Source organism: Triticum dicoccoides, chromosome 1B, assembly GCF_002162155.2.
Source record: "Triticum dicoccoides isolate Atlit2015 ecotype Zavitan chromosome 1B, WEW_v2.0, whole genome shotgun sequence".
NCBI lineage: Eukaryota > Viridiplantae > Streptophyta > Magnoliopsida > Poales > Poaceae > Triticum > Triticum dicoccoides.
The window spans coordinates 453702560-453712131 of record NC_041381.1 but is presented as its reverse complement, the minus strand read 5'-3'; the positions used below and the strand labels follow the sequence as shown (position 1 = coordinate 453712131).

Genomic DNA, 9572 nt, shown 5'->3' with positions numbered 1-9572 from the left:
GGGTGTGGGACCCCTGGCCTTCATCTTTGGCGACGATTTTTCTTTATTTATTTTAAGGTATTCCGTGGAGTTTCAGGACTTTTGGAGTTACGCAGAATAGGCCTCCAATATTTGCTCCTTTTCCAGCCCAGAATTCTAGCTGCCGGCATTCTCCCTCTTCATGTAAACCTTGTAAAATAAGAGAGAATAACCATAAGTATTGTGACAAAACATGAAATAACAGCCCATAATGCAATAAATATTGTCATAAAAGCATGATGCAAAATGGTTGTATCAATGGACAAGATCCATTCGTTAGCTTAGCATTATGATCGTTCAGTTTTATTGCTATTTCTTTCTTCATGTCAAATACACATTCCTTCGACTATGAGATTATGCAACTCCCGGATACCAGAGGAATGCCTTGTGTGCTATCAGACGTCACAATGTAACTGGGTGATTATAAAGATGCTCTACAGGTTTCTCCGAAGGTGTTTTGTTGGGTTGGCATAGATCAAGATTAGGATTTGTCACTCCGAGTATCAGAAAGGTATCTCTGGACCCTCTTGATAATACACACCATAAGAAGCCTTGCAAGAAAAGTGACTAATGAGTGAGTTGCAGGATGATGTATTACAGAACGAGTAAAGAGACTTGCTGGTAACAGGATTGAACTAGGTATGAAGATACCGACGATCGAATCTCGAGCAAGTAACATACCGATGACAAAGGGAATAACGTATGTTGCCATAACGGTTCGACCAATAAAGATCTTCGTAGAATATGTGGGAGCCAATATGAGCATCCAGGTTTCGCTATTGGTTATTGACCGGAGAGGTGCCTCGGTCATGTCTATATAGTTCTCGAACCCGTAGGGTCCGCACGCTTAACGTTCGATGATGATATTGTATTATATGAGTTATGTGATCCGGTAACCGAATGTTGTTCAGAGTCCCGGATGAGATCACATACATGACGAGGAGTCTCAAAATGGTCGAGAGGTAAATATTGGTATATAGGACGATAGTATTCGCACACCGGAAGTGTTCCGGAGGGTACCAGATACATATCAGACTACCGGAGGGGTTACCGGAACCCCCGGGGAGAAGATATGGGCCATATGGGCCATGAGAGGGCAGCACACCAGCCCACAAGGGGTGGCGCGCCACCCTATGGAAGGAGGCCGAATAGGAGAAGGAGAAAAGGGGGTTCGCCCCCCTTCCTTCTCTCTCCCCCTTCCCTTTTCTTCTCCGACAATTATGGAAGGGGGGAGGCCGAATTGGGGAAGACCCCAAGTAGGATTCGGCCTACTTGGGGCGCCCCCTGGCTGCCTCTCCTCCCCTCCAACCTATATATATGTGGGGAAGGGGCGCCTAGAACACAAGACATCAATTGTTAGTCGTGTGCGGCGCCCCCCTCAACAGTTTACACCCCCGGTCATATTCTCGCGGTGCTTAGGCAAAGCCCTGCACGGATCACTTCACCATCACCGTCACCACGCCGTCGTGCTGACGGAACTCATCTACTTCCTCAACATCTTGCTGGATCAAGAGGGCGAGGGATGTCATCGAGCTGAACGTGTGCAGAACTCGAAGGTGTCGTACGTTCGGTACTTGATCGGTCGGAGCTAGAAGAAGTTTGACTACATCAACCGTGTTGTCAAACACTTCCGCTTACGGTCTACGAGGGTACGTAGACACACTCTCCCCCTTTTGTTGCTATGCATCTCCTAGATAGATCTTTCATGAGCGTAGGATTTTTTTTGAAATTGCATGCTACGTTCCCCAACATTAACATGTTGAACAAACATATGGTGAAAATGACCAACATAGAAATATAAAGCAATGGTAGGACGTGTCATGTAGGAACAACAAAACATGGAGTGGGCCTGTCTATCTTTGAGCTAGATGATTTTTGATTTTGCATCGTTCAAAATATTTTGTATGTTCTATCCACTCCAACTAGCATGTATCGCATGATTGAAAATCAGCTAGATGTTTATTAGACACCCCAAAAATGAAATGGTAGCACCATCAAGGCAACAATTATATAATTTCTAGTTTAGCACAGTTCTGTAACTTCATAGAATTGTTTTCTTTCTTATTTATACAAAGAACAAAGTCCATATTAACCCTCACAAAATTGCCGACGACACCTATTAGCCATTCGGTTACGGTTGAAGTCAAGTTGGGAGCATCCTAATATTCCTCTTGTATATGGATAAGACGAAATTGATGAAACATGCTAGTGGACGACGACAACATGGGCTACAAGGACATGGCGAGATCAGACGAGGAGGTGCCGCCGGGCCATAGCCGTCGATGCCTCACACCATGGAGGAGGAGCAACAGCTCTTGGCCGGACTAGCCGCAGCTATCATCAACGCTCTAAGGTAGCTGCCAGCACTCCCACCGTCGAACCACGACATCCCGACCAAATGCTGCATCAAGAGGAGTTCTCGTCCCTGCAGTGTTGCTAGACAGACACCAAGCAACGCTTACCACCGTCTGGAAGGAGGAGCCACTATCCCAGCCAAAGTCACGCACCCGCCTCGAGTACTACATTGGCTGAGGCGGGTCGCGTGACGCATCCTTCTCATTCTCCGGGGGCTCCAAGGCCCTCACTTAGACGAAGTGGCGCCTACAGTGCGCTCGACCTCCTTCGCCAAGACATAGGTGGCCCGACCCCTGAGTTCTCTCCGACGAGGGGCTCGTGGTGGCGTGTACCTTGGATCGGTCCAAGACTACCAAGGAGACTGATGCCCGCAACCGCGGATCAGCGAAGGCTTCCTCCTCCTCGGCGTCATCTAGTCAGAGCGCGAGCTCCGAAGAATCAAGGTTGCGCAAGGCGGCGGTGGACGCGGGAAGCAACACAGAGGCTGGAGCCTGACGCGCGAGCACATTTCCGTGGTATCCCGGGTGTCAACAGCAACAACGACAACGACGGCGGCGATGGCGGTCCATGTGGTCTCGGATGCCATGCCTAATACGTTACTGCCTTCTACTTAGTTTCAAATTAGTTTAGTTTAATTTAATTTGGGATAGTTTGCATGTAATATATATCAAACTCGTTAATTTTGTTAGTTTACATGTAATGTAATATATCATACTTAGCTTAAATTTCATCCACAATTTGTGTTTTCATCATTTGAAAGCAGGAAAGTTTTAAAAACATGGTTGGATGGCCTTCACTTGCTAGATGCCCACGGACGTTTAGGCGTCCATTTGGTGATTTGCGTTTGGACATGGTGTACCGAGCGGTGCCACTTGCGATGATCTGTTACTTTGATATGCAGGAAGAATATCAGGTGCTCCAGCACCATAGATGATACGGTTATATGACCTCCCGGATCTTACATCCAATGGCTCCCAGAATGTCTGATTTTTTTACTGGAAAGCCTTCAGAGAGTTTGGAACATAAGTACAAAAGTTGCTCAGATGCCATAGGATCAGAGATCTAACCGTCCAAAAGCTCGGATCACCGTAGCATCTAAGTTGCCAAAGCCCATGATATTCATATGATTCGTCAGGTACACGCAAACGAATTACACTCTGATCCAGTGGAGAAAGACCGCATATATAACCTCTAGCGGCATTGCCCTGCAGTGGCATCGGATTCCTTAGCGTGGGTACATCTTTTCTGCATGCAGTACAAAGATTTTAGCTTTGCTGATGAACCAGGGCAAGTTTTATTCCGGGAAGAAACGCACATGCGTCCATGTACCTGTGGGCTCAAAACACTTATAAAATTATTTTCAACAGCAGGTAAGACGCTTAAAATGTGTCGCTGGACATGGCATAGGCGCGAGCATGGAGCTTTCCTCCATGACCCACCGACGCGCCCACAGAGAACACGTGACCACACGTGTTTCGCGCGCAGCCAGTATCAGCGGCACGGCGACAGAGAGTCAAACTTTCCTCTCTGACGACGGCGTGACGACTCCACGGCCATCCCGTGCCACGTCGTCCTCCTTCCCGCCATCCGCCGCTTCGTCCTTGGTCTCCTTGCCCGGCCGCCGATGGCTGGCGGCACCGTCGTCATTCATGTCCTTCTTGGACGCGCTGGCGTCCTGGAAGTCCTCCAGCCTGAAAGCCGGCCTCCACGGCGGCTCTGCCCAGCGCGCGCGCTTCCTCCCGCCGCCGCAGACCTCGCTGGCACCCTCCGTGCTCGCGCCGGCGTCGTCGCCCCCGCTCTTGTTCATGCCCCTCATGGCCCGGATGTTGGCCAACAGCGCGTAGAACCTCTCCACCTGCTCGTCCTCCACGCCGCTCTCCGCAACAGTAGCGCCTGTTGTTGCCGTCGCAGGCGCCGGGTCGGCCGCAGCCCCGCCTTCTCCTGGCAGCGGTTCGTCCCGCCGAGGTACTGGCCTCGGCGCCGCCGTCCGCCGGGTCGACGGCGCGGCGTCTGCGTCGCCGTTGCCTGCCGCCACAGCCTTGGCTGCTGTCTTTGTGGCGTCCATGGCAATGCTGCAGACAGTAGGATGGTCTTCCAGCTGGATTACAATCTCAGTGCCACTCTGTGGTTGGCGAGAAAGACACAGGAGAGGACAGAGGAAGTGAGATGAGAGAGACACGGTATGGCTGGTTGCATGACGCTCATGGCGAGTGAATTTATAGAGGTTGCCGTGATTCGTGCTAGAAATTGTTAACACTCCGTGTTTATATAAAGTTATTATTTGCTTATGTCTAAATTCCGGAATTTCACAGCGCAAGCGTTCAGATTCTGATCACATGGCCATAAACATTCAAAGCTAAGTAGTACTACTCTGTTTGCTGCATCCGCGAGCTCGTCAGGTAATTCGGGATGACCAAGATATACTGTACTGTACCTGCTAAAATGTGCACATTTTGACTCTAAAAAACTGCACATTTTATACCCATAACCACTACCTTCCGTCCTGCTTTATTGCCCCTTTTGTATTTTATACTGTATCAAACTTTAACCTTTGCTTGAGCTAACAAAATATTGATTCACGTCATCAAAGAGAATATCATCAAAAGGTATGATCAAGTACGAATTTAACAATATACAACTTTCAATAACATGCATTAACACTTTATCAGTTAAATATATGATTAAAATATGGCATAAAATACAAAAGATCAATAAATCAGGGCAGAGGTAGTAGCGAATTGAATGACGAAAGGTTCAATACCACGCGTGGCATTTATGTTAGATTGCAATCTTAAAATTGAAGCCTTGTGGCAATGATGCAGTTCCACCTTTTATGATTCGTTGCACTGGCACGACGCATACGTCCTCACAAATCATGGACGAAGAAAAAACGCACCATCAGAATAAAGAAAACAGGAATAGAGCAGAGCCGCATAGCGCAAGTTTTCTATCTAGGCAATGTAAAATTCGGTCCACTGTGGTGTCTGACAGGCTTGTGGATACCGAGTAACCGTGGTCAAAGTGCAACACTGTATGCGTTGAGGCCCTGGCCAGGTAGCGCTCGGTCTTCCGGAAATAACGGAGGGACGAGGACGTGCCCCCTGCCAGCACTAGCGGCAACGCCGTCCTATACTACAGTACTTTATTCAAAATTTTAAAATGCCACTACTTTTTTCTTCTCGAGTTCTCTAATCTACTACTAATCTACCTGGCCATTATAGTTCCTGGCCAAGGGCATCGCACGTCATCTTCCGCTCTCTGTTTAAGAAGCAGACACCGCGGCGACTCATCGAGATTGAGGTCCCCTTCTAATCTTCTTTTTCTTTAATGATCGCCACCACCTTCCGTGAGTACCCCTGGCTGGATTTGTATGGCCCTAGTTACACAGGGCAAAGGCAGCAGCGGTCGGTGGTGGGGCAAATCGGGGATCGCTCGAAAGGTCCGGCGAGCTCATCATGTGTCATCATCGGTGACGTACTTGCTAACGACGAAACATGACGCGATCGTCGTGGCTGTCTCCGTCGCGATGGAGCGGGCGAGGCGAATATTTGAATAATAATCACTCCAGTACTCCTACTCACTAACGAATAATACTCCTGCTGACGGCTTGCGGATGATGTCAGCACCGCAAGTGCCCGTGACGACTTTGAAGAAGTGGAGTTGTTTGCTCAGGGGGTGTTTGTTTCCAGGAACTTTTTGGTGTAGGAACTAGAAAAAGTCCCTAGCAAACCAAACAGGGTGGGTCTTTTTTGGGACTTTTTGCTAAAAGTCCTTAGAAGCACCTCCTTGAGAGTCTTTTTTAAAAAGTTCTAGGGACTAGAAAAAGTCCTAGGACTAGAGAAACAAACACCACCTCAGTTTTGTAGGGGAGTACCATGCACTTGTGACTTTGTGAGTGTGTAGGGTACCATGCCTTGCCGGCGTGTATCACACTGCAGAGGGTCTGGGGCAGGCAGGTCGCCAGCTTCTTCAGTGGGTTTGCACCGTTTGGTTAACTTGGTCTGGCCACTGGTGCCAACAGCCCCAATAGTGCTCGCGGAAGATATTTCTCTATTCTTGGCAGATGCTTGCGTGAATCACATTTGTAGCTAAGCTAGAGCACATGTTTACGAAAACGTTGGCGAAGGCCGTTAACGAGTCGAGTCCCGAGAAGATAGCCGGGGCCTGTCAGTTAGAAAACGTTTTTCCTGCTTAGATTACCTTGCTTCCTTCGGAAATTCGATTCGGAGGGGCATGCACATGACCAGCTGTGACTGATGTCTGATACCTCGCCATCCGCAAAGTCATTGGATCTCCATGAGGACACAACAAGTTTTAAGTTTAAATTTCTAAAACTTACGATTTTGTCCGTCACTTGTACCAAGTTTCAGAGTCAAAACTTAAAACTTGCTCCTACGGCCCTACCAAGTTTTAGAAGTTGAAACTTCACGGGATTTTAAAAATTGTGAAAACGTATTCAATATTGATCTCATTGAAAACCCTCGTAACCAGAAACACTAATATGAAGATGAAACTTATTTTAAACTTTTGGTTCAAAAGATGTGAAATATTGGAAGTTGAAAGCCAAAAGAAAAGAACTCTAGCTGGCGAACGCTCGTTGAGGAGGATGTCATTTGTGAACGATTTTCATGGCAATTTTAGTCGTAGGGGACTGGCAATTTCTAGACTAGCATGGCAAGTTCACGTACATAAGGCTTTAAAAAAATTGTCATCATCTGATCTCGATCATACGGTTTCTAGTATGTCCGTTGGGAGTTCCTTCTCAGCGAATGGTCACCAGTTACCATTACCGAACAAAATGGGGTGTTTCGTGCCTCCCACTTGCATGTTACAAATCCTCTCACTCAGTCCTTCAGTAACCTAGCACAGTTGCAATTTACCTTTAAGAAAATATTATATTCAATACTTTTTGCGGGCCTAGTAAAGAGAGATGATTGGTATTTTTTCAGAAAGAGTAAAAACATACTTATTAATTGATTAATTTGAATCATCTAATCAAACAAGGTGGTGTTTCTCCGTTCCCTTATTTCAAAAGTATAAAGTTTATGATGACATCAACAAATAGGATTTCGTGAACCCTACTGAAAGGATCGATATGGTCAACTAGAGAAGGGTGATTATGTGACTAACAAAATTTTATCCTCTTTTCCAAATTTAGGCTCAACAATAATGGTTGTCTAGATATGAAACTAGGTGGACGACCTATATAATAAGCAACACAAGTAACGAGTGCAAGTAAGGGTAAATAGGAGATATAAACTTGCACAAAGTGAACGACCGAAATAACCGCAATTGGAGCCGATGGAGATGAGGATCTGTTTCTGAAGTTCCTCCTTTGGGGGTGGTTCGTCTCTGTTTGGAGGGGTGTGAAGGTACGATGCTCCCCAAGCGTCCCAATGCCTCACCCTATTCTTTTCACGCCCTTGCACAACACAAGGTGTCGTGAATCCACCAGCGATGCCCTTGAAGGGGTAAACTGAACCTTTACAAACAAGGTTAGGGCTCTCTCCACAACTAAATTGAAGGCTCCCGACACCACCACATAGCTTCACCATAATGAAATATGACCCCAAGGTGACATTTTCCTTCTAGAGTGCCCAAACACCTAAGAGTAACAAGATCCACAAGTGGAAGTATGGGGAATCAAATTTCCTTTAGTGAAAGTGTAGACCAAGGTCTCCTCCCTAAATCTCTAGAAAATAAACAAGTTTGGTTGGCTAGAGACACTACAAAATTTGCTCTTTCAGTGATAAAATCTTAGTGACAAACATGAAATGTCACCTAAAATCATTTTCTGTGACGGCCCATCATCACCAGGTGTTTTCCTCCCGGGGCAGTGCCCTCGGCAATTTTGCTGATGTTCGTGCAGATTTTTAGCAACGTATTCGGCCGTCATTAGGCATGTCCATTTTCTGCGACGAGTCTCAGTGTCACAGTAAATGTTGATGGGTCCATTTTTAAACGCTAATAGAAAAATAACAAGTAATAATTTTTCAGCTGACTCATTTAGCGAGTTCCCTTTTCACAATAGCGGGAACTTGTAATTGGGATCATCCAGTTCCCTCCTAACAAACGGAATTGGGATCATCGGCTTAGGGCCCTCCTCTCATACCACGCCCTCGACGAGTTGAGAGGCAGACACAACGAGGTAAACACGGTTGTGACGACATGGAGAAGCCACACGCCCGTGTTGAAGGGAGAAGTCACGCGCGACTGCGGCGGTGTTAAACAGGAACGATTTCAGGTGCGACCTAGTATTTACTAAAAAAACATCATAACAAATTTCAGATACATTATATTTACTTTTCATGTTGTGCATGCAATGAATCGTGGATGGATTACTCATGGAACGAAGCTGGTGGCACCATACATGGCTGGTGTGAATCAGTTTAAATTTCCCAAATAAAAAAATAAAATCATTTATTTTGTCTGGCATCATTCTGATCCTATTTTGCTGCCAACCAAAATAATGTAACCCAGTTGGTGCAATTAGTTGGGAAATGTAGTAGAAAACAAAAAAAAAATCACCCTACGATCACCCAGGAACAATATGAAGATGCATATTAGGTTTGGATCAACGTTCCTTACTGACTGCGGAGTGCAGCGGAAGTAGTCAAGTTGGTGTAGATCGTACTTGGAGTCCCTCGAACCGTTGATGACGATCCCGCGAATCGCCCTCGAATGATCCCTTAAACGAAAGACTGAAAGCACGACCTCTCTACTTGGTTGCAAGCGCTTCGGTGTCTAGAGCTAATCGTCACCGGGAATCAGAGGGAGGAGAATAGAACCACACTAGGCTTCTAATTATGGGGATTAGAGGAACTAGGTTAGTCAACAAAGGCCAACTAGAACTAGATGAACTAGAGGAGTCTTCAAAACTTGTGTATACCAATGGGCAAAATCCTCTAGTACATATAGGTTTGAGGGGAGAGGAGGGGCTGCAACAAAACATGATCAGCATCAAATCTCCATGGGTGTTAGATTGATTACTATGTAATCTAGATTATTGACTCTAGTGCAAGTGGGAGACTGTTGGAAATATGCCCTAGAGGCACTAATAAAATGGTTATTATTATATTTCCTTAATCATGATGAAGGTTTATTATTCATGCTAATATCGTATTGACCGGGAACTTAAATACATGTGTGGATACATAAACAAACACTACTGTAGGATGCCGCTTACGCGACACTACGAT

At 46.2% G+C, this 9572-nt stretch overlaps 1 protein-coding gene across 1 annotated transcript; it reads right to left on the bottom strand.

The window, feature by feature from the left end:
* Positions 1–3473: 3473 nt before the first annotated feature.
* On the bottom strand, positions 3474–4553 carry LOC119306802 (NRR repressor homolog 1-like). The gene has a single exon (XM_037582927.1). It carries the CDS (start codon positions 4436–4438, stop codon positions 3887–3889), a length of 552 nt encoding a protein of 183 aa, XP_037438824.1. The 5' UTR covers positions 4439–4553; the 3' UTR covers positions 3474–3886.
* Positions 4554–9572: the final 5019 nt, after the last annotated feature.